We start from the raw sequence: 26897 nt of genomic DNA, 5'->3' as shown, positions 1-26897 counted from the left end.
TATTTCCAGACCATAAATGAAGGTAAGATTTCGATGGCTTTCAAACTCCATCAACCCTCTCCCAGTTTCCATTAAGTGACCCGGGAAATTCCAAGGCTGAGTACGTAGTCACACCATAACAGCGTTTGTCATTTCTACCTGATCTTGTGTTCCAACAGTGAATGTACTGTATAAAAATGTGTAAAGTGTTTTCTTTGTAAGATAAGGCGAATATTATAACTGACATTGAACGTACTTGAGCCAAAGCATAGTTTAAGTAAATAAAGAGTGAGTCACAGTACACAGTGTAATCCATTCCACAAAAATGAAATATTTTATTTTCTTGTTCTCAATTTTATTCATTTCTGTCATTTAAGGTTAGGGGAGAGATATACTTCGGATATAGTGAACGAAATATGCAAGTCCGCAGAGGTTCAGTATATCCGGAGTTGACTGTATTTTAATAGATAGCGTACTAGAATTTGTGACCTCAAACAGGACAGAGGTTGATGGATATATAACAGTGGCAAAAATCCGAATATATCTTCAAAATGATGAGATATTTACACAATATAAAATGTAGTTCGAGAATATACGAGTAGTATATAATGGATTGCATAAAATTTGGTCACCTAAGAGAGATCATTCCTTACTGCCACTTACTGTATATTTTTCTTATACATTATTCAGAACATAACAGTAGCTGCGTTCTTAACGCTTAATTATTACACACTCTGTCCAGAAATTTATTTTATTGGTCCATTAAAAGTTATTTAAAATATAGTGATAAAACTTATAACATTAGTTATTTAGATTTACTTATTATGCTCATAGGAATTTGCTTCCACAACTCAGAACTAGTACCATACCTCTTCCCTCGTCTCCAAGTCCTGGGTCTTGCTCAGCAGTCTGTGAACGAGGGCGGCTGTGCGATTGGCCTGCAACACAGCACAACTTATTATAAGAAGTAGCTAGCTTGAAACAATGCCAACTTTAAATGGCAACTGAAGTAACCGCTAGTTTATATAGACTACAGTTTGGCTTTTATGAGAACTGGGCTCGGGACGGGTCCGTACACTTAGGCACATTTTAACCCATTATGGGCCATACACATATGTTTGCCCAAGTCCGATAGGTGGTCTGGACGATATTCGTGAATCTGATGCTGACTGGTGGGCCATCCTGCTTTATTCCCTGGTAGTCAGGTTCCGTTTTTTGGACTAGTATCCTGACAAACCCCAGAGCTCGCGAGACCCTAAACCTTCCTGATCAGTCGATGCTGACAGGTGGGCCTTGCTGCCTCAGCCCCTGATAGATCCAGGTACCGTCCTGACGAGTAGTCTGATAAGCCCCAGGCGCCCGAAGCCCCAAGCCGTTCCTATATCAGCATCGGAAATCCGTGCTACACCCAAGACTTCACTCCAACTCATTTTACTATTTTAGATAGATGAAATTAGGAGGAGGCAGAGAGTGTGGGTGAACTGATAGAGCTAAACGTGAGTACCCCGAGAAATACCCTCTGCAATGTCTCCTTTGTCCACCACAAATTTCATCACGATCTGGCCAGGGATCGAACCCAGGCCATCTGGATGAAAGATCAACGCGCTACCACTTGAGCCTCAGACGCAGCAGATCTACATTCGAAAGTTGATTTGCATTCTCGTGGAAGGGGTCTTCCATCTGCTCCAACTTTTATCCCATGAATAGCACCACACACTACAATAACTATCTAAAACGCCATCCTCTCCTCGAGTTGGTGATCGATAATTGTATAGAGCCGAATAAATTTGTCTACAGTCTAGCACATAGCGATAGCATAATTTTAAAAATAATTGTTGAGCTGAACCAAATATGTTGGGAATACTCTGTTAACACTGCTTCATTTCTCATTATACAAGAAAAATAATGAGACTACAAAGAGAACAAGGGGAATGCAAGAAAAACAAGAGCAATACAAAAAGAACAAGAGGAATACAAGAAAAACAAGGGGAATACAGGGAGAACAGGGTAATACAAGGAGAACAAGGGGAATACAAGGAGAACAAGGGGAATACAAAGAAAACAAAGGGAATAGAAGGAGAACAAGGGGAATACAAAGAGAACAGAAGGAATGCAATGGAACAAGAGAATAAAAGGAAAACAAGGGAAATACAAAAAGAACAGTGAGGATACAAGGATAACAAGGAGAATATAAGAAGAACAAGGGGACTACAAGGAAAAGAAGGGGAATACAAGGAAAACAAGGGGACTACAAGGAAAACAAAGGTATTAGAAGGAGAACAAGGTGAATACAAAGAGAACAAAAGGAATGCAATGTGAACAAGAGAATACAAGGAAACAAGTAAAATACAAGAAGAACAATGGGGATACAAGGAGAACAAGGAGAATATAAGAAGAACAAGGGTAATACAGGAAGAACAAGGGGACTATGAGAAGAACAAGGGGAATACCAGGAAAACAAAGGAAATACAAGGAAAATAAAGGGAATGGAAGGAGAACAAGGGGAATATAAAGAAAAGAAAAGGAATATATGTGAACAAGAGAATACAAGGAAAACAAGGAAAATATAAGAAGAACAATGGGGCTACGAGAACAAGGAGAATATAAGAAGAACATGGGTAATATAGGAAGAACAAGAAGACTACAAGAAGAACAAGGGAAATACAAGGAGAACAAGGGAATACAAGAAAAAGAAAGGGAATAGAAGGAGAACAAGGGGAATACAAAGAGAACAAAAAGAATGCTTTGGAACAGGAGAATATAAGGAAAACAAGGGAAATACAAGAACAATGGAGATAGAAGGAGAACAAGGAGAATATAAGAACAAGGGTAATACAGGAAGAACAACGGGAATACAAGGAACATAAGGCGAATACAAGAAGGACAAGGTGAAGACAAGGTGAACAAGGGGAATACAAGGAGAACAATGGAATACAAAGGGAATAAGAGCAATGCAATATGAACAAGGTGGATACAATGAGATCAAGGGGAATACAAGAAGAACAAGGGGAATGGAAGAAGAACAATGAGTATGCAAGTAGAACAAAGGAAGATAATGTGAACAAGAAGAAGGCAAGGAAAACAAGGGCAGTAGTTACGGAGAGAGGGGGTTGCATTTTTATGTAACGATCAATTCTCGCGTTACCGCCTATGGAAGAAAAAGACGTACGCTATTTCTATGTGAGAACAAAAATAATACTACAGACAATTTTTCTTCGATCACAAACTTCACAGCTACTAGTACATCAGGGACCGAAGAGGCGGCGTAAAGGGAGCCAATGAAACCGGTCGATGTACTCTGAAGGACTGTTATCATGTTGTGCAAGTAAGGAGCTAAGCAGCGAGCAAATAGGCGAGATTCACGTTACACAACGTCGTTTACACCTTCCGGGTTGCGTTATATAAGTGCCTTCAACTTTCCTTATTTGAGTAAAGACAAAGTCAGTCAGCATCCCGACTTCAAAAGTTCAACCCATTGTAATGCTGCAAATAACATTCTTGAAGCCTTTCTTGAAAATATATGTTCTCAGCATCCATGATAGAGCAAAATTATTTTTGGCATGCTGACTGACCAGACGGTTGCCAGCCCACTTTGAGGTCTGTGGATATAGAGGGAAAAATTGGATCGGTGTCTGGTAGAGTTCCCGGGTAGATCAGTTAGTAGAGCGTTGGTACGTTAAACCAAAGGTCCCGGGTTTGATGGCTGGCCCCGGAACAATTTTTCCCTCGAAATTATTCAAATCAACTTTACAGGGAGTTACACCTGAAAGCTTGATTTGCGCAATAAGTCTGTTCATCTAGAAATGATTAATATGGAATATAATTTTACTAAGAATATATCAATTAATAAATAAGTAACACAGAACACAGAGTTATGCATAATTTTTTCTATTGATTTCATCTTTGAACAATTTTATTACATAGAATGAAGTTATTTATTTATACAGATAAAAGATGGAGAGAGCAATATTGCACAGTTTAGATGAGGTATAGGTTCGACTATTTCCACAGCAATAATTAATGGATAATAAATCATCTTATTCGTTAATAGCAATGCAAAATTCCAATCTATATCTCTTCTGAAGTAAAATATGAAATACACCAGACTTCTTATCTCCAGAAACAAAATTATTGTTTCAGAGATATTCTTGAATACTTCTTCAGATAAACATTTCAGAGTTTAAAGGTAACAATTTGTTTGTAAAATTAACTAACATTATTTGTTGTAAATATAAAAAAAGTGTTATTTAAAGAATTGTTCCTCCAATTGAAATCATCTTTAGAAAAAAAATGATAACTTATCCATATCTAAACAATTTGAGTTTGCAGGCTTTCAAGGTGATTGTACTCCTGTGGGTATTTCACCGTGTTCAGGAACTTAACAGCACACAGGCTCTATCTCCAAGGTAAACCTGAAGAGTATGTTTAGAATAGCCAAACATAAAGAGCCCCAATAGAGCACGTTACTTTTCAGTGATATCTATTTGCACTGATGGTGGAACTATATCTAGTTTTTTCGGCCTCGGTAGCGTAGTCGATATAGCGCTGGCCTTCTATGCTCGAGGTTCCGGGTTCGATCCCGGCCCATGTCGATGGCAGGCTCATGTCAATAGAGTTACTGGCATGTAAAAGAACTCCTGCGGGACAAAATTCCGGCACACCGACGACGCTGATATAACCTCTACATTTGCGAGCGTCGTTAAATAAACCATAATTTAAATTTATATGTAGTTCTGAAACGTTGGAAATGTTAAGTTCCTGGATATGGTGCTATACCCAGAAATCTACTTTTTACGTCAAAACGAAATATTTAGTAAAATTAATAAATTTATTATTGCGATGTACCGAAGTACATTTGATATTTCCATGCAGGAATTCTGCGTTATCATATGATGAAGTATCGGTGGAGCGGAGAAAAATCCTCTCCGGCACCGGTATTCGAACCCGGGTTTTCAGCTCTAGGTGCTGACGCTGTAGCCACTAAGCCACACCGGATTCCAATTCCGATGCCGGATTGATTCCTCTCAGTTTAAGCTCCACCTCTTAGTTTTCCCTTTAGTGGCCAACCCTCATGCACTGTGTCACAGATGTGTGACAGTGGCACAATGTCCAGCATACTAATGTGCAGAGGCGCACTCATTACGAGTGACTAAGTGGCCGGGATCCGACGGAATGAGCGCCATCTTAAATCACATCATATGATAACGCAGAATTCCTCCACAGAAATATCACATGTACTTCGGTACATTGCTATAATATATGATGTGCGTATATAATCACTTCGTGATTTAAGACGGCGCTCATTCCGTCGGATCCTGGGACTTAGTCACTCGTAATGAGTGCACCTCTGCACATTAGCGTGTTGGACATTGTGCCACTGTCACACATCTATGATACTGTGCATGAGGGTTGGCCACTAAAAGGAGAACTAAGAGGTGGAGCTTAAACAGAGAGGATTCAATCCGGCATTGGCATTGGAATTCGGTGTGGCTTAGTGGAGAGAGCGTCAGCACGTAGAGCTTAAAACCCGGGTTCGAATTCCTGTGCCGGAGAGAATTTTTCTCCGCTCCACCGATCCTTCATCATAAAATTAATACAGCCAAACGGTCACACATGTAAAATATTTCTTCATAAACCTTTGCTTCTTTCTAGAGGAAATCACAAATGAAGACTACAGGGGAAAAACTTGATAAGACCAAAATTATCGATTTTCTGTTTTACAGTAGATGTTATGTGATAGCTCAGGTTGTACGTTTGGGAACGAAAATGCGCTGCCTGATGATAAGAAATTGGAGGACCGAAAGTAATCAATGTTGAGATGTTTCAGACAAGTAATGAAATAAGTAGTCATGTGTCCACCTTTAGGCATCTTCAAAAGAATTTTAGCACAGTTTGGAGAATTCTAAGAAAACATCTTAGTCTGTACTAAACTAGAGCCAATGATCGCACTCAAAGAAGGTGACAAATACAAGATATGGTTTTACTTTATTTGTGTTGGCAGAGATTCAACTTAATAATCACTGGCTGGCAAAGTTTTTCTGGACTGACGAAACACACTTCTTTCTTTATGGTGTAGTTAATGTACATAATTGCAGTATTTGGTCTGAAAATGATCCACAGGTTTCGGATCAACAATTGAAAATCATTACATGGTGTGGCTTCACTTCGTAATTCATCATTGATCCAGATTTCTTCGAAGACGACAACAGTGAAATAAAAGAGACAGCCACAGTAAACAAAGAATGATACTATATTATGTTACATAACTTCGTGATCTCTAGACTGAGGAATCATAATGTGAAGAACATATTTTTCGTGCAAGATGGCGTACTTTGAAATATTAATCACACAGATCTTCGGCGAACGTGTTATCAGTGGACACTTCCAAACAATATGATCTCCACAATCTCCAGATCTCAATCTATCCGACATTTTGTTGTGAGATTTCCTTAAACAAGAAGTTTTCGTGGCACATTCAACAAACCTACAACAACTAGAAGATGCTATCCCATCTCGCAAGAAATTGGAAATATTTCAAGACATTGCAAAATGACGTGTCTGTTCTTGCAGAAAGAATGGAGTTGGTTTTTTTTTTCTTTTCTAGACCAGCCAGAGGCCGTGTACCAAAGTTATCTATTTTGTTTTCTGTTTTCGTTTTTAATTTGTTTTCCTTTGTTTTATTTATATTAATAGAAACACAACACCCATGCCCGAGGCGGGACTCGAACCCACAACCCTTCGGATCAAGCGATAGGGACATGCCGTGCCCCTACCGCTTGAGCCATCCGGGTCGGCTGTTAAGAAAGAGAACGGCCGACATATTTCAAACGTTTTGTAAAAACAAAACTCAGACATTCATGATTTCTTGAACCTCAAATATTATAATATTTATAACATTTTAAAATTTTAAGTGGCTTTCGAGTGACCTTATTTTTCTAGAATCTATGTTTTTTTTCCGTAAAGCAATATATATTATATCAAATGGAACCCTCCGAAGTCGGTTTTTCTCTCCATACAACGCCAATAACTTGCAAACACCATTAAAATGCACCTGTCTGCGTGCGTACAACGAACATGACATTAGAATACTGTTTAACAACCTCTTCTAATTCTATCTGTCGGTCTATCTGTCTGTCTGTCTGTCTGTCTGTGTGTCCGTCCGTCTGTCATCGGTCCGGTCCGCCCGCCCGCCCGCCCACCTATCTGGCTGTCTGGCTGTATATCTCTCTATATCTATTGGTTCATTGCTACCGACTGGCGAGCTAAGGTCAGTCTTTGCTAATGCTATAGTCAATTTACTGCACAATAGTAAGTGTGCGAATGTAATAATTATTATATTGGTGATAGTGTATGGCCCTACGTTTATTGAATTGGTGTTTTTGATTAATTATCATCCGTAAAGTGACTAAACTTAAGTATTCAGTTTCATAAAAAAAAAAAGTCTTTGTGTAAGATTTGTACGTGTTAACCTAGTCGGCAGTGTTAAAAAAAACTATTTTTATAAAATATTTTTTGCTACCAATGTTCCAAGTCGCATAAGATTCATAATCTTGTGAATAATTTTGGGCTACAAATGTTAAAAATAACTAGATAATGCGATAGATTGTGTCAATACCGAGAAAAATTTAGATAGAATAAAATTGCCTATCGTCTGGAAAATTTTCCTAAAATTTCACAGTATTATTAAGTTTTTTCCTTCTGTGTGAAACGCATGAAAGTTTTAAATGTAAAACCATACAACATTAATTTAAAATACAAAGTATAGAAAACTCTTGGAAGGATTGAAAAATAATGTTTATCACACCGTCATCATTTCTCAATACGAATTGCAGCAAAAATTTGCGTAAAAGTTGGAAAAGGTAAACAGATAATCATATTAACTTCCTTATTTATATTCGATGAGTAAATGGCGTTTTAACTGGATATGGTTAATTATTTTTGCACGAACAGTTTCTGTTTCTTCGAAATTACAAAGCTAAATTATCTGCGTAGTGGATGTGTACTATACATTCCTTCATATCATATTAACGTATCCGTGCTGAATAAACTCCATTGTAATTATGAGGGGCAATCAAAAACGGGTCAGATGCCAAAAAGTATAATAGAACATTTATTATCTCAAAAGTAATCTCCAAAGCTGTTCATACATTTATCCCACTGCGAGACAAGATGATCAATCCCATTCTTAAAAAAACTTTTGGACTCTCTACTGAACCAGTTCTTTACCCATTCACAACGTCTTCGTCCGATGCAAAACGAAGTCCACGAATGTCTTTCTTCAACTACCCAAAAATGTGAAAATCGCATGGGGAGAGATCTGGGCTGTAGAGGGTGGTATTGAAACTTTTCCCAACCAAAGCTCTGATTCGTATTCCTCACGGAGTTGGCAGTTTGTATGCGGGCGTTATCATAAAGAAGGAGAATGCCGTTCGATAACATTCCAGGGCGTTTTGACTTAATGGCGCGTCTCAGTTTCTGTAAAGTTTCTTCATAACGCTGTGCATTGATTGTGGCCTCATTCTCGAGAAATTCAACTAGCAGAGGACCCCTAGGATCGAAGAAGTGTGTCAACATGACTTTACCGGAACTTGTGTGTATTGCTTTGGACTTTTTTGGTGGGGGAGAATCCATGTGTTTCTATTGTTGGCTCTGCCGTTTGCCCCAGTGACAATACGGGACAGACATGCATACTCTTCCTCGTGGTATCGTTGCAAGTGACCCAGTGAAGCAGCCATTCTCTTTGTTTTTTGTTCATCCGTCAACTGGTGTGGAACCCATTGCGCACAGATTTTTCGGTAATGCAGATGCTTCGTCGCAATGACGTGTACGGAACCGTGATTTATTCACACCAAACGACGACGTTTTTCTACAGTGATGTCGATTTTCCTGTATAAGACCATCTACCTCAGCAATAACAGCAGTAGTGATGACACGATGAGCCTGTCCTAGGCGAGCATCGTCTTGCAGTGACACGTGACCCTCTTGGAATCTCTTGTGCCATCCAGGCGAAAAAAAACAGCTGTGTTTGCCGTAAACAGCAGACATGCGACAATAGATTTCTCGTTCTCCTACTCCTTTAGCAGTCAAAGATCGCACTACACCTGGCTGTTCTTTATCTGCCTCCATTAGTGATGTTCAACGAACACACGTATCTCCTACCTCGCTTCCAGCACAATAAACGAACGACTAGTGTGTAAGCAGAGCTTGTAACTGTGCTTTCGCGAGTCACCACCAGTTCAGCAATCAAATTCCAGTGATACCAACTTGTCCGCCGTGAGATATACGCAACCCCGGGTCATAAGCTTGAAACGGTGGAACCAAAAAGGTGAACTAATGTGGTTGTCAAATTACCCATAGTTCATCTCTTTTTCCGGTGTGTTTATCAGCTGTTTTGTTCATATTATTACGATTACAAATTGTTTCGTGTTGTGAATATTTCAAAAGTGTAGTCAAGTTCAGCTGATGTTATTTTTTATAAATAAACTAATATTCTGTTCGGCTCAACTGTAGAATATGTCCGTTGATATGTCCCCCTATGCTTTAACATATGAAGGAGTGCCACCATCCTTTTTGATAAGAGAAAGAATGTGGAAATGAAGTGTTCAGTCCATATTACAACCATAACATTGTTAATAAATATTAACTTGCCTATACATCTGGATCAACGCCGTTTGCTATCCCATTCCACGACTGGAGTTCGATGATACTTGCGTAATATACAAACAAATCACCTTACTAGGTATAGGAGGGAAGAAAAGTAGTTCATCCATTTACGTAAACTAGGAAATATTGCGCTTTTGAGTTTGATCATTGTTATTAGCAGACATCGGATTCTAGGGCAAATGCCTATTTTGATTCTTTAGGAGAAAAGTAAAAATAATTATTAATATTTGTGTTTCATGGAAATTGAAAGGTATTCAAAGAGTTTTATAGTGCACTAAAATGCCCTAAAACGGTTATTAGAGCCTAATTTGTTAATATTCGCCTAAAAATGCCTAACTCACTGTAAAGTTTCGCATTTTACTCTTACTTTTTATAATTTATACATGCATTCACTGCGAAATTTAAGGCATTTAAAAAGTGGAAAGTTTGCTTCACACCGGCCATGAAACCATTGATAAAGGAAACATAATGTTTTGAATCTCACGACACTCGCAATAGATTTCACCGAATTTAACATGTTTGGAGGCATAAATGCCGACAAAGAACCAACCTTAGTTTTGAAGCAGGCAACAATCACAACATGTGCTGCTACCGATTCAGAGATATACTATACTATAAAAATGACTGTTTTCGGTCTGAAACCGATTTGCTGTACTGCCCTTCAGAGTGTCATAAAATCACAATTTTTGGAGAAAGAGTGTTTTTGAAATATTTATGAAAAGTCGTAAAACTGCGAATTAGTAGGGTAAACCGTTACAAAATATTTAAAAGAATGGCCCTCCTAGTGTTAACACTACCAGGAAATGCAACAATAAGTGGAACTTTGTATTTTTGTCCAATTGAATCTCAATAACAACGGTTCATTTGAATGCTCGTTAACAGTTGCTCTTTCCCTCACCTTATTTGTGTTGAGAAGTTTAGAGCGGTAGGACGTTTTCCTGTGAAGTTTAACGCGATAATGCCGAAAAATATAAGTGCAAAATCTACATTGATCCGGCAATGGCTAACAGAATATTCAGAATTCACTTATGATGGAAAAATAATATTCTGTAAGATTTGTAGCAAACAGGTATGTAACAATAGTTGAAATATATAAATTCTATTAATTTTAATGAGTAGGCCTATAATATTTATACATTGACTGAGCTATCCTGAGGTATAATTCTTTTTAAGACCACTACACTTTAACCTTTTAAATTCCGATAGTTAAAGTATTTGCAGGTCATTAAAATTTTGATTGTTCGAACCCACTAACTTTGTTATAGAAATACGGCAATACAACAATTAGGATTTTATTTTAATTCAGTTTACTTTACATTTTTAGATTTCGCAAGAAAAGAAGTGCCACCTAAAGCAGCATGTGCAAGGAGCTGCTCATAAGGCTAAAGCTCAGCAGAAAAATCAACTGCAACAAACTTTACTAACACAGCCTACTTCATCCAATCTCAGCAGCAATTTCTATGCTGATTTAACCAGAGCGTTTGTTGCTGCTAACATTCCCTGGAATGCAATTGAAAATCCGGATGGACCTTCGATTCCACACCTCGTATGTGTTAAGGAACTTTCGAAAGTGAATAGCCAAGCCATTGCTTATTTTGTAAATAAAGGCCTACAGTCTTTATACTCAGGTAATATAGACGATTCTAAAGTTCTGTTGTTTTGTACTGATGCTGCCTCATACATGTTTGCTGCAGCTCCACTTCTTAAAACATTTTATCCTAACCTCACGCATGTAACCTGTCTAGAACATGGCCTTCACAGGGTTTCTGAAACAATCCGGAATGAATTTCCTCTTGTCAATTCGTTTATTTCTAACACAAAAAAATGTTTTTGTAAAGCCCCATCCAGGATTTCAATATTCAGAGAGAACTTTCCAGATATCCCACTCCCACCTCAGCCGGTTGTTACACGATGGGGAACCTGGATTCAGTCAGTGGTGTATTATTCTAAGTATTTTAAAGAAGTGGTCACAGTTATTGATAAATTACCTGAAACTGATAGTGCAGCGTGTGTGAAAGCAGTGAAAGATTGTCTGAATGACTCACGAGTGAAAAACGATATTGCCTACATAACATCAAACTTTTCTTTCATACCTGCAAGCATTGAACAATTAGAACGTGAAAAACAATCTCTTTGTAGCCAAATAGCAATAGTAAAGGAAGCTCAAGTGAACATACATTCTGCTTTAAATTCTGGTGGTGTACTGTGCAGATAATTATAATAACGTCTGAGCATGGAACTGAATTTCAATAACTTAAAATGAGTAATCTTGATATCAATAATCATTATTTCATTAGTTTCAGTATATTAAATTTGTGCAGCTCTGTTTATAAATATAATATAGTATTCTTTTTTTAATGTTTAAACATACTTTTTGTGCGTATTTTAGTGTATAACTAAAAATTTCAGTGAAAGAAATGAGTATGATACCTTGATGTGCCTAAAATGCCTATTTTCATTAAAATAGAGCCTAATTTTCCAAATTTGGAGCTTATTTTAGGCGCCTAAAACTGCAATTTTAGTGCCTAAAAATCCGATGTCTAGTTATTAGGTACAGTATTAACAATGAGTGTTTTTACTCACGAACTGAGCTGTCCATGCAGACGTATTCATTATACAGTGTATATTATACTGTCTACAGCACATTAGCGTACAATATAGAGAATGAAGTTAAATTGAAAATAACCATAATATGGATATTTAAACACATTTTTTAAAATGGTGACAGTTCATTTCGATACAGGCTTCAGTTCTAATGTGCATATTATCGCACTATAGACTATTGTACCTAATCCCAATTACCAGTTTCGTTCTTCGTACTAGTAACTCATGTTGACATAATTCTTTACCTACTCTATAATAAAGTACCTTACGTACTGTAAATTCAATCTTCACTTCTGTCCGATCCGAAAAGATAAAATTACTCAGATATACTATCTACTGTCCGTCCAAGTGGTTATGTCGTAGGGTCGTAGAAATCACGTGACAATTAATTACTTAACGATGCCCTTTTATCTAAGTTATTTTAAACAGTTGCATAATATTACGTAGACGTCCAATTCCTAACAGAAATTAATGTTCTCAGAAAAGAGCTAAGACAGCCCCACCACTAGCTGGCGAATAAAAGCTGGTGGGGGAAACCGGGATACGACGTAGGCAAATGGACGACAGTACCTGTGCGAAAATGATTCAATATTGAAAGCTCTTTCGTCACTGGAAAACGCGAACATATTTTTGGAACGTACTGTTTACTATGACCGTAAGGCTACTATGACTATATATGCGGTCTTGGATCTGTGTGGAGGACGGTTGAACTTCATTAGTAGAAGGGGTGGGAGTGAAGTACATTCAAAAACTCAGGTACAATAAAAATTGAAGTAAAAATAAAATGATGTCCCTGTACATTGATATAATAATCTGCTAGTAGTTCTGTTACCTCCACATCCATTCTAATTCGTTTACGTATGACCGAAACCGACAGTAGCAATTTAATATTTGACAATTGGCGGTATTTCGCGGTGGATTATGGGGCGTAAAAGGTGTAGTTTGACGTCATATCCGTCGCACCGATTTCAAGCAAATTTACCTTGGAGTACTCCCTCCTTTCTTTTTATCGTCTCAGGATATACGCATGGTGACCCGTATTCATTTGACTGCCTCTCATAGAAAAAGATGAGCAATATTCTTATATGAATTTCTCTCGATACATACACACGTGAGTATAGCAGTCACTTATCGCAATTGAATGCACTGATCATAGAAATTAAGTAATATATAACTGTACAAATTGAAGATGTAGAGACCTGAAAGGGTACAGGTAGTGATGAGATAAACTGCTCTTCTGTGATCACTGTTCGACCTGTGATTGCTCATTTATGATCAAAGTGATCTTAGATAGTGAAACAGTGATAAACAGTGATTGAACTGCGAACTTGTTCGAGGTGAAAACTGAACAGATCATTCTTCCCCGCTTATCAGAGCGATGTTTCAATGCTCTCGATATTTCGCGCATGTTAGGAGAGGGCGAGAAAATGTTGAGGTTATGTTTTGCAGTTCACAGAAGTCAAGTGTAAGCACAATACTGAGATGTAAATATAGGTGTTTCATCATTTTAAAAACAGACTAAAGGTTTAAAAGTCAGTATTTGTTTGTTCGTTCGTTCGTTTAATCTAATTCAATAGACAAACTGAACATTATTTTGTTCGCGTAGGCTTCCGCGGTTGGTGTAGCCTACATGGTCTCTGGATAAACTTCGGGGCTTATACCGCGTTGTCTTGGTGTTGGTGGCTGACGTTTCGACCGCTGTGTATATATATACATATACACGAGCTCGCACACTATTTCTTTATCCAATTTGCTCAGCTCTGAAGATGACCACAACACAGCGGTCGAAACGTCAGCCACCAACACCAAGACAACGCGGTATAAGCCCCGAAGTTTATCCAGAGACCATGAACATTATTTTATCTTCTGACTACCCAATATAATGATTGTCCATTTGATCTTTTCCAGTATTCCTGAAGTGAAATATTATATAGGAAAAAAACGGAAAATTAGTAAGTTTGATATAATTCACACATCACTCAGAAGATGAATGAAACATTATTATTTTTAAATCATTGTCACATTTGGCAAAATTTTGTTATTATTGTAATTTTACTAGTTGAATAGTGTAGCCAATTAATAACGTCACTGCTTAAAATAATGGAATCAGATTAAGCAATGTAAAATCCTGCCAGATTTTCGGCTGTCGGCTGACAATAGTATATTTTCGGCTTTAAGAAATTGAAATCTGCCAGGATCAGCCTGAAATCTACTGAGTTGGCTACACTGAGTGTATTGTTAAAATCGAGCGCTCACAGTTCGCGTGCGTAGTTATTCCCAGTTTTGTCACTAGCAACGAGTCAGAAATAAGTACTCTACTTCTAGCTCGTTGATCACTAGGTAGCATAAACACAGCAGCGCAGCGCACGCAGTGAGAAAAGAACATGAACTGTTTCAAATGGTGAGCAGTTTAGCCCTCGAACTGTGATCACTTTTTAAAGAGCTGTTTAATCACAGGTATGATCGTGATTTTTGGATCACCGTGATAAAATCACAGGTCAGTGATTTTCTGCTCATCACTAGGTACAGGCATAAATAAGAAATGTATAAATATCCACCACCTGAATTTAAACTCCGCTTACGAAACTTCTTAAATTATACATATATACAGTATATGCACTATCTACCAAAAAGTAATTGGGCACCCATGATTTTAGTTAATATAGTATGTCATTTGACTCTTGTGGCCGGTATGTGTTGCAGTGAGCAAGAGAACCAGTTGAAAAACAGATGGCGCGTGGTGAGAGCTATCAGACTTTGATAAGGGCATAATTGTGGGCTACCATCTCAGTGGACTGTCTAGCAAGGGCAATAGCGGCTAAGGTAAACAGGCCCAAATGAACAGTAGCATTCGTCCTACGTAAGTGGAAGGTCGATGGACATTGTGACAATGGTGAACGTTCAGGGCGACCGAAAATTCTGACCAACAGAGATCGCAGAACCCTAAAACGTGAGATTATAAAGAACAGGACACAACCAACGGCTACCATCAGACAGGAGTTTCAAGCAGCGATAAAAGTGTCTGTTTCCATTGGAACATTGCGAACAGAGGCCCACCAACTCGGATATTCCGGAAGATAAGCTGCATGTCACGAAGACGAATAAAGCTCAGAGACTCAGGTGGAGTTTGGACCATCACAACTGGACACTGGAGCAGTGGAAATCTGTTCTATGGAGTGACGAATCGAGATTCACATTATTTCGGTCTGATGGACGTGTATGGGTGTGGCGGCTACCCGGGGAACAGCGTCTACCAGAGCGTATAGTGCCTACCAGGAAATTTGGTGCCAGTGAAGTGATGGTATGGAGGTGTTTTTCATACTACGGTGTGGGACCACTGGTGGTTGTTCGTGGCACAATGAACTCACAGGCATACTGTAAAATTCTGGATAACTAAATGCTCCCAACACTGTGGCGTTTCTATGGAATGAACGCTTCTTACTTCCAGGATGACAATGCTAGGTGCCATGTTTCGGCGGCTACTATGCAGTGATATGCAGACAATAATGTTCACCGGTTGGACTAGCCTGCACAGAGTCCTGATCTCAATCCCATTGAGAATCTTAGGGGCGAATTGGACCGACGATTGAGGTCTCGGGAGTTGCGGCCAACTTCCATTGTCCAACTGAGTGCCATGTTGCAAGAGGAATGGCGACGCATTCCAGTGGATATCCTACACAAACTAGTGGAGAACATGCTTGACAGGGTGGTTGCTGTTACAGCAACAAGAGGTGGTACCACGAGGTCCTAAAGTGACAAAAACAGTGCCCAATTACTTTTTGGTAGATAGTGCATATGTATATATATATATATATATATATATATATATATATATATATACAATAGAACCCCGATTATCCGACACCCTGTTAACCGATTGACGGATTATCCGACTGTCTTTCGCTCACTTTTTTTTTTCTTTTATTTTTTTGCTACAAAAACATACGTACGAAGTAGTATTGAAACATATGAATTGTACGTTATATTAGTACTTTTTTTTTCTAGATAGTGTTATTACAAGCATTTACACTTCCAGTTTGGTCTACTGTTCGAGTTGCCGTACTGTACAACTTCTATATAAAATGTATTCCATGAGTGTCAAAAGAAAACGTTTGTGTTAAGTATCGAAAAATGCTTATAATTGAGTGATTTGGCTCATTTCGCATTAGAATACGAGACTGATGTTATAACTGTGCGCGATTTAATCAAATTTAAGGATAAAGTGTATAGCTAGAGTATGTAAATATACAACATTAAGACCTCTACTATTCCTATCTTTCCGCTTACAGCCATTAGAAGGAGATTCCTTGCCCCTTCAGAACACGTCCTTGAAAACCAGACTTAAATTAGTGAACTTCTGATTCACTACCTAGCGTGTTAAACGTAAGACCATGGAGGAAATTACGAAACTTCGAGTATTATTCACTTCATTTACGAAAATATTTTATGGTACGGATTATCCGATTTTTTCGATTAATCGTTCAGTCCACCCCTTTCATTACCACGGATAATAGAGGTTCTACTGTATATCAATGGAGACAAGTAATTGTTATATCTATATTTTGAAAGGGCGATAAGAGTGATTCAAATATATGTACAGGTATTAGTATATTATTACCTGTTATAAAATCTACTCTAAAATTACTTGTACTTAAACTGCAACATAGTCTGATGACTTCATATCTGAAACATAGAATTGATGAGGAAAAGGACATTCTTGTACTGACGCAACTTTGTCTTAAACTATTCATTTATAAAGGAGTTGCGAGTTTAATTTAGAAACTCACATTTTTCATTTTCAGATTTTAAAAATAGAATTTGGCACTGTACAAAGAAACAAACTGTTATACTTAAACTAAGAAATATACCAATTAAAATAGCCTACCATATGCATCATATATATTTACACTAACAATCAAATTAAAGAAAACGTAATCCAACATTTTCTGAACTTCCTAATATCAACAACAGAGTACGTTAAAGTTACTTCTGAGCGAAGATACACGATACAGTGGCAGAATATTTACCTCTTGTATGACTCCGCTACAGACTCGAGATATCCACCAAACGCTGAGGAAGTGCCGAGAGACCCAGAACAGCATTGTTGCCATTTGGAAACCTCTGATGCCCTCTGCAGACGGGGAGACCAAATCCACCAGCATGTAGAATGTTCCCGATACAACCACTGTAAATTCATATCCCACGGTGATCAACATTTGCAGCGAAAAAGCAGAACATATAGTCTCGGTGACGTCACATAAACGTCCGTGCAAATAATTGCAAAATGGGAGTGGTTGGCGCGCTTTGCGAACCCAAGTGTTGAGGGCGAAGAATTGGCACCTCAGCAAGAGCAGCGGGGCTGTAAACTGCTGCTGCACGACAGAATTAACGAGCTCGGTGTACGCGTGGCATATTAAAAATTGTAGTTTTGAGTAATATTGAAAATCTGAAACCAGTGTTGCCAAGATGGCTGCAACGGTTGAATATGCGTAAAAACCAATCCCGCGGATTTTGTATCTGCAAATGGAGGAAGATTGGTATAACGGGTCCATCGACAGTGACATCTCAGCGACAGCAGTTGAGATGGATTTTGAAGTCAGAATACTCAGTGAATAGATCAAGATTATGATGAAGAGATCCGTAGTGTTAATCATTAGTTCAATTACTCTTCCAATATTACTCTTGCTAAGATAGTTCAGTCGGTGTATCAAAGAAATCTGAACGCTGAATATACACACAGTGATTAGAGCGACGACTATGAATTCAAAGACAGTCATACACCTCAAAAACCTAGTTCTTCGCAAACCACGGAATGTTGCCAGACCAATGAAGTCTGATAGGTAAATAATTGGTTTTAAAGAGGACAATAATACACACATTTTGGAACTAAATATCGAGTTTGCCTCAGCGGTTCTCGAGAATAACACTACCTTGTATTATTTCTGTGGATTTAATTTTATGAAAATTAAATTAAATTACTACTACTTTAAAACGATATTAAACCGTACGTAGTCGATCATGAATATTGTACAACAGAAGACTTTTACATCAATATAGGCCTTGACACAGGCCTATTCCATAATAACGAACGTATAAATTGTGAAAAGAATTTAGATATGAACATAATTCCTGGAGAATATGAGGTCAAAATATTTATGAAGTCAAATGTCGATAATTTAAGAAGAACAAACATATAAAGACAAAGTACTTTAATAAAATGGATATTCTGCGATACGTTATGCGTACCATACCACAGAATATCCATTGAATCGGAACGACAAGCAATCAAAATGATTGCATGAATCTCTCAGTAAAATTAAACATCCATTGAATCGGAACGACAAGCAATCAAAATGATTGCATGAATCTCTCAGTAAAATTAAACATGTAAGCTGGGATAGATTGTACCGACTCGCTCAGGGAATTGCTACGGGTGAATAATAACCAACCTTTCTTATAAAAGTGATGTCTCCTAACTTTTGTCGATACTTCTGTTGGAAAGACTACGTACACAGTAATTCAATCACCATGGAAAATCCAAATACATTATATGAGATTCACATAGGTAAATTATGTATAAACGACGAAAGTCAAGACCAAGCTGAAACTGTGTTATAAAATGCTCTTTTTAACAATGACGTAAAAGAATTATCATTATAATATCAGGATTATCCTTGAAGACTGATAAATCAGTGCGAGGCATTTTTACACGCAAAAAAACGCTTTAAGTTAATACTAAGCACGGACTATACAGGGTGTCTCTAAATTAGACCGAAAAATTAGGGAGCAGATAGATAACCTTCGTGGACGCATATTTTGTTAAGGAACCCATGGGCTGCAACGCTTCGTTTCAGTGCAAGAAGAAATTACAGGTCGGGATAAAGTAAGTAGGTATGTACAAATAATAAGCGATTCTGTGTGTTAATCCAAACAAAGAAAAAATACGTACAGAAAAACGAAACCAACGACGCATTAAATACAACAGAAGGAGTGCAGTACAAGTACTAAACTACGTAGACGAATAACGCGGATAACAAGAGGTCGTACCAATGGAAGTAAACAAACGTGCTGTAATCGATACCAAATGATACTGGGCTCCGGACGTACACAAACCGAGTGATAGTAGTAATGACAAACCCCTCTTGAGCTAAAAAGAGTGATTATCCGTTCCCGCCTTTTTGCAATGAAAAGAAGCGTCGCAGCGCATGGGTTCCTTAACAAAACATGCTTCCACGAAGATTATCTATCTGCTTCCTAATTTTGTCGATCTAATTTAGAGACACCTGTAGATGAGGAGTGGGAGAGAAAGGGTTGAGTTGCAGGATGGGTGAAAACTCTGTGCACGACTATTGGTGTTGCTGAATACATCGAAGAGTGAGTTGGTGTGTATATTTCAGCTTCTCTGTTGTTTCACGCCATGAAAGATCAGGTAAAGTTTTAGTTATTGTACTTTACAAATTTATTTATTTCTGTAGTTACAGAACGAGTGTTTCGACCCGAAGTAGGAATGAGAAGAAGAAGACTTAATGGCACCCACTAAGAGTACGCAAAATCTCTTATTTCCAAAGAGCTCTTTGAAAATATTTTTAATATCGCACAAAACTTTTGCGACATAGCAAAAACCATCAACGTTATTGAAATGTGTCATGCTCTACGTACTGCGCAAAACTTGGCTGAGGTAATTAACGCAGGTGCAAATGGTCCTATCCGCACAAATGTAAAACAAAAATTGAAACAAGTTGTTGAAAATAATCCTGGATACTCTCTATTTTGTGAAATACAAACTTTTTTAAATAGCACAAGGACTTCCTATATCACAAAAGTACAAGACATCGATTTGAACTACTTCAAATACTCACCGATAACGTCGAGTGATGTGGAAAGAGTCTTTTCTCAGTATAAGAATTGTCTGAGTCATAACCGAAAGAGTTTTTTGTTTTAAAATTTCGTAATGTACGTAATTGTACACTGTAACAAAATGGACACTTAAAATATTATTCATTGCAGTAATCAGGTCAGGTACAGTCCGATTATTTAGTCCTGACAGCTCAGCGACGCGAGAGAGGGGAAGTAATAGGAGTAGTGGGGAGATTTTTTTTTATTTTAGTGGGTTATTTTAGGACGCTTTATCAACATCTTTAATTAGAATTAGAGTCTGGCTGGACGGAAGAGAAGGCCTACTGGCCTTAGCTCTGCCAGATTAAATAAATTAATTAAAAAAAAAGGTTATTTAGCGTCTGATGTGATGAAGGTGAAGGTGATAATGCCGGTGAAATGAGTCCGGAGTCCAACACCGAAAGTTACCCAGCATTTGCTCATATTGGGTTGAGGGAAAGCCCCGGATAAAACCTCAACCAGGTAACTTGCCCCGACCGGGAATCTAACCCGGGCCACCTGGTTTCGCGGCCAGACGCGCTGACCCTTACTCCACAAGTGTGGACTAGTGGGGAGAGTTCCGGAGTAGAGATAAGGGCGAGCGGTCGGTAAAGAAATGCCGTACAGCTTAATTGTACTATAAACATATCGCTCTACCGCACGCATGACATTCCATTGCTCCGAAGGCAAGCGAGTGACTAACCCAAACACCCCTTGGCATAACTAAATGGACTCGCCTGACCCAGGCTCACATCTCCGGCGACTGTCAGGACTAAATAATCGTACTGTACTATCTCGTATAGATATTATGTACATATATTCTGTACGGTAATCAACATTTTACATATCTTATATATTATATTTATATTAATAAACATAAACATTATGGAACTGAGACTCATTGGTCACTGAGTTTCTTATTTTATACGCCTACTATACTTAGCAATGGGTTACATTTCCTTCCGCTCGCTATCTTCCCACTCCTATGCGCCTGTTGTTCACATTATGTCTATAGTAAAGTTGTCGTGTACTGTATGGGTACTGTGTAGAAACGCCTTGTCTTAGTGATAATGATATGGCTCTATATCTTAAATCATCCTTCTGAGTTTATTTTATCACCTCTTGAAACTGCAGCTAATCATCTTAATGGACTTGCCCGACGTTTCCGCTGGTCAGCAGTCACATGGTGAATGCCAAATTTGACAGACATTTTAACATGAAACGCTTGTGGAATCTGTACGGATAAAATTATCTCATTTTCTTATTAATATTATGTTTAAAGCGAGTATAAATAACAACGAGAAAAAAATATATTATGGCTCCACTCGTACATTACGGAAACAGAAGAGTAAGTGGTTTCCCATACGGTCCGTCTAGCTCAACCTTGGGGAAAAATGGCTCCGAAGGGCCACTGCACTCAAAGCCTCCTTGCCTCACTCCACCGACCATCTCCTCCGCCTGGTGCTTCGTAAAGACACGCTTATTCAGTGGCGGGTATGGCTTTTATGTCGGGACGTCAGTTTCAGAAAGAGTGGCAGAAAGAATTTCTTGTTACCTACTTACAAAAAGAAGAAAGTGTGCTGTTTAATATCCGGATTTAAACTTGCGCATATAAAACGCTTCAATATTAAACTCCACTTTGATCGGAAGCATAAAGCTGACTTTGGTGATCTTACAAGCATTTATTTACAATTTGAAAATCCATTTGCGTAATATTTGTGAAAAGATACCAAAAAAATATATATTTATGGTATTTTCGGCCTTTCGGGGTTTAGTTACTTATTATTTTGTTAAGTATCTGGAATTGAACTTACTCATTTAAAACTTTGAGTGCATATTAAGCCTATTTGATGCTTTCTCTTTCCAAGAAAGATTTTCAGAAGTAATGCAATGGACAAGGAGATGTGCCTGTTCAATAATCCATTTGTATTTTATGTTACCCAAGCAGCAGAGCCACTACAGATTTGCAAACGAGCATGCTAGTAAAGTATTTAAGAAAAATGAATTAGATCTCTTTAAATACCTACCAAAGAAGCAATTACCTAATCTGCGCACATTTGCAATGCGTATTGTATCTATGTTTGGCTCAACTTACTGTTGTGAGCAGTTTTTTCGAAAATAAATATGACCAAAAGTATCTCCATAGGATCATAGAATGCATTTAGTTTCAGTATTACGGTTGAGTTAGTCTCGCGCCGTGGCGTCGTGGTCTAAGGCATCCTGCTAGGATTCGCGTTACAGAATGCGTGCTGGTTCGAGTCCTCATGGGGGAAGAAATTTTCTCATGAAATTTCGGCCAGTGTATGCCAGCATCGTGATGCACTTGGGGAGCTACGATAGGTAGCGAAATCCGGTTGCGAAAGCCAGCTATAACGGTTGGGGGGATCATCGTGCTAACCACATGATACCTTGATTCTGGTTGGATGATCGTTCACCTCTGCTTCGGCATATGGACGTGAGGCTAGCAGCTGGCTGATCGGTCTTGGCCCTTCATGGGCTGTAGCGCCACGGATTATTATTATTATTTTTTTTTATTTATTACGGTTGAGCTGTTCTACTTTAGAGCCAAATATATCGTTTTTAGTTAATAACAAGAAACTCCTAAGGCCATCAACAACAAAAAATGAAAACTAGCAGTATAGGCCTTCAGTAGTATTTCGTTTCATTCATATCTCATATATTTTGTTTAACATGTTTTAAAGTTAAATAACAATGGAGCTTAGTTACTTTCTTTAGTGTTTTTACAAAGAAACAATTGATTATGTTGATCATTATATTGTGTTCAATATGTTTTCAAGTTAAATGACAATGGATCTTAGTTACTTTCTTTATTGGTTAAAAAACAATTTATTGCGTTGATCATTATATTTTTTAATATATTGTACAGTTAAATGGCAATAGAGCTTTGTTTTTTTCTTTCTTGTTTTTAAAAAGAAACAATTTATTGTGTCGATCACACGGCAGTTAAAGAATTTTTCGTGCCCATGGTAAAGGAATGGTTATGCAATTGAAGAATATATAATTTTCCTAATCACAGTAAGCGGCTGTAATAATTATTGTATGACACATGTACTTCATACAAACAAAAGACTGTAAAGATTTTGAAAAAAGAACTAACAGCGGAGAAATTACTGATGCGCAAGGTGTGTCGAATCCACCACTGCACTCGACTTAGCAAAACAACTGCCTTACCCCTCGCCTGCCAATCAAACGAATATGGGGTGAGTAGGAAACGTGCTCTCCCTACTTTGCTGATAGTCTCCATAGCTGGTCTAGCTCTATTACTTATTTAATGTGCCTCGATGTCATCCAAACAATAGTCATGGAAATATTGGGTATATGAGCCATGTAAATATATGAATAAAAAATCACTACAATACAGTGTTACAGAAAGTGCATATTATACGTTATTACTTAATTCTATTACAAACGTTTCACGCAATCACAGGGATTTTCCTAATTTCCTGTCACTTTTAGAATTGCTTTCGTGGTTTCCTTTAACTTCTCTCATATATTTTACCACATCACAGTTCAGTATTTTGCTCCTTACATTCACCTTGGTATAAGACATTAATAAAATATTCTCGATGACTTAACTCGCGCAACAATAGTTGCAAAAATATTTTGTTATCCATAAAAATATTCCTTTCTAAATGCAAGGTTTGACATATCTAAGATACTTATCCAAAATCCTCTCATACAATTCCAACTGCAATTATGAGTTACATAAGAAACACTTGTATATCTTATGTTTTCCATTAATATTATATCCATTGTTGTTATAGATTAAATGTGTATACATCTAATACCTAATACATATTAATGTTATGTTTGTGATTCGTGTGAAGTTTATGGAGCAAACAATCCATACGTATTTTATGTCCAAGAGTTGGCCTAATGCATATCATGTTACTTATTACAGAAATTATATGTACTTTATTCATATTGGGTATTAAATGTTATGAATAAATGTATGTATCTGTTTCCTAGTGTTTACTGATAAAACAAATGGATGCAAGGGAAAATTTGGACAATCCTTACATTGTAAGTGCACAGTAACTGGGACGGGAGTGAAGGTACAATTTTAACTGCAGTTATGCGTTACTTTTGAAAAAAAAAAAAACTTGTGTAGGCCTATATATATATTATGTTTATGCTTTCCATTAACAATATGTCCAATGTTGTTTTAAAGTAAGTGTGTTTTATATTTAATACCTAATACATACTAAATATTTATGAAATGTTTGTGATTCGTATTATTAAGTTTATTGAGCAAATAATCCATATTTATTTCATATTCAGTAGTTGGTATAATGCGTATAATGTTATTTATTAGAAAAATTATATGGTCCTAATTTTTATTCGGTATAAAATAATAAAATTATGAATGAAAGTTACAGTATGTATGTTTTCCCGTGGCTGATGTTCAAATAGCTACGAGTTAAAGGTGTGGACAACCCTTACACTGAGCAGAAGGGAGGAGTGGAGATTGGGAGTTTGTTTCGCTTGAGTGGAGGTACTGCTGCTCTTGTGTAGGTGCGATGTCGGTTACGAAAGCGAATGGACTATAGATTGATGTGTCTATTGTGGAGAGTTCTATATTTCAAATAAGACAGAATGAGAAATATTAACAAATAGTGTAATAATAAATAAGTCGGCTTCGTAATTCAGCTACCTATAAACTGGAATGAGGTTGCCTGATTCGAAGTTATGTGACGTCACAGCGCAGGTACATGTACAGTTACCCTGAAAAAGAATGAGACGATTCTTGGTCGTCGGAAGTTAAAGTTCTACAGCGCGGTTCAATCGATATCGACGTAACGATTCATACCATGAGAAATAGTACAAGAATTATTACAAGGACCACAACAAGGACAAGGACCAGAATAAGGATCACGAAGAAGACTGCCATTTAAGGCCAGGATTTCACAACATAGCTCGAGTCACAAAATATCATTGCTTCACTGTACCGAATGGCAAATGCCTGCTAAGGGATCTACATTCTGGACTGCTGCTGTCACTGTCTTGTCTCGGTAGCTCATATAGTAGCGTGTCGGTTCCACTGTATAACCGAAACGTCTCGTGTTCGATCCAGGGTAAAACTTTCTTTTTATTGAGGTGTAATTAATTTGTTCAGAGTTCCTCGACTGGCTAATTTTTCGAAAAATATGGAATAATTTATGTCCAATTTCTGGATCTTACAAGTGGGCTGAACCTCGTAAAAAAATAAATCTTTCTTGGAAGTTAAAAGTATTCTTCCTCAAAAAAAATCGTAAGAAACAAAAAGAGACCTGTCAACTTAAAATCTTGTCCACATGTCATCAGCTTCTATTACAGATCTAAGTCGATCCGGCATGGATGTCACGAGATTGTGGAAGAAGTTCTGATCCCCGGCGAAATTTTCCCAGGTGTCAACAACTTGATCCCACAATTCGTCTCGATTTCGAGGGCGTCGGTGGGCATAGGTGGCTATCCTTCTCTTTTTCAATTCCGCCCATAAATTTTCGATGACATTCAAATCAGGTGACTTCGGAGGCCAATTAATGATTTCGATCTCGGGTCTTCTTTGAAACCGTCCTTGAATGCTTGCAGCATAGTGCACGGGATGGTTACCCTGCTGGAACAGCAATGTTCCTTCGTGAAAACGTTCTCGGGCGGAGGGAAGGAATATATTTTCCAGAATGTGCTCGTAAGTTCCCGCATTAAACCGGCCATCGATGCGTTCTATAACGCCAGGTCCATCGTAAGACATCCACCCCAACACGATATGCTAAAGCGCCACGATCTTTAACGTCGGTGCACATAGCGCTGGTCATGTCGGAGACCATCCTCACGATAGACACGGACAGGACCTTCGTAATCACTCGAGATGGTGGTTTCGTCGGAGAAAATTACATTTCTCCAATCGAAATCCACTCGATTGGTAGCGAAGGCAAGACGGTCGACAGCTTGTGCTTCCCCCAATATTACCATTTGCGCAGCCCTCCGGCTCCTAATACCGCGGTTCCTCAACCTGCTGATCACAGTCTTTGAAGAGCCGGGAAAGTTAGATGCTGCTCTTATTTCGTTAACAGTCCGAAAGGGGTCCTGTCGAACTGTCTCGAATAAGAGAGCATCCTCTTCCAATGAAGAAATCCGCGGACGCCCAGGAATAAGGCGATTTTCGACCTCCCCTAAATTTTGGTAACGATGAACCCACCTCGCGGCTGTACTTCCAGGAACACCGACCACACGGCCAGCAGATCTAGCCCCATATCCAGCCTCGACTAGAGCTATAACTCGCTGTCTCATGTCACGTCGGTTCGCCATTACGATGAGAAATGAGGGATGACGATAATACTTTATTGTAGACAATGACTATTTAACGTGATATAGAATTATTGAAATAACAGGCAACTTGCATAGTAAGAGTTAATAAATCAACCCTAAATTAAATATCTAAATAACAGGATATGACAGGAAGTCCAATTGTTGCGAAACTAATCAAATTAAATCTAATTACAGTAAGTAAACAAACCCCAAGTTATGACACCACATTGCTACAGCTAAATTGTAGGTTATTAACATAAGCATTGAATAGGTTCGTGCTTGTGCGTTGGACGACAAAACCATCATCGAAAGTTCGAATCTTGCGGAAGAATGTAACTTCTTGCTTTTTATAATGTAAATCAGACTTCTAACTACAATCATTCATATTTCTTACATTATTTATGAATATTTATAGCCAACATTGAATTTGTAAAGAAAAGACTTTAGAAATCTCATATGGAATTTGT

At 38.0% G+C, this 26897-nt stretch overlaps 1 protein-coding gene and 1 long non-coding RNA gene across 2 annotated transcripts in view; one reads left to right on the top strand and one right to left on the bottom strand.

Moving 5' to 3' along the window:
* LOC138696329 (uncharacterized) overlaps positions 1 to 26897 on the top strand; it is a 130323-nt gene that overhangs the window by 70131 nt on the left and 33295 nt on the right. The window lies entirely within an intron of this gene.
* LOC138696328 (putative gustatory receptor 28a) overlaps positions 1 to 26897 on the bottom strand; it is a 45051-nt gene that overhangs the window by 8136 nt on the left and 10018 nt on the right. The window contains exon 2 of the mRNA XM_069821139.1: positions 849 to 917. Coding sequence (XP_069677240.1) covers positions 849 to 917 — 69 coding nt within the window. The remainder of the gene's footprint in view (positions 1 to 848; positions 918 to 26897) is intronic.

The sequence above is a fragment of the Periplaneta americana genome, chromosome 3, assembly GCF_040183065.1.
Source record: "Periplaneta americana isolate PAMFEO1 chromosome 3, P.americana_PAMFEO1_priV1, whole genome shotgun sequence".
NCBI lineage: Eukaryota > Metazoa > Arthropoda > Insecta > Blattodea > Blattidae > Periplaneta > Periplaneta americana.
This window is presented reverse-complemented; position numbering and strand designations above follow the sequence as displayed.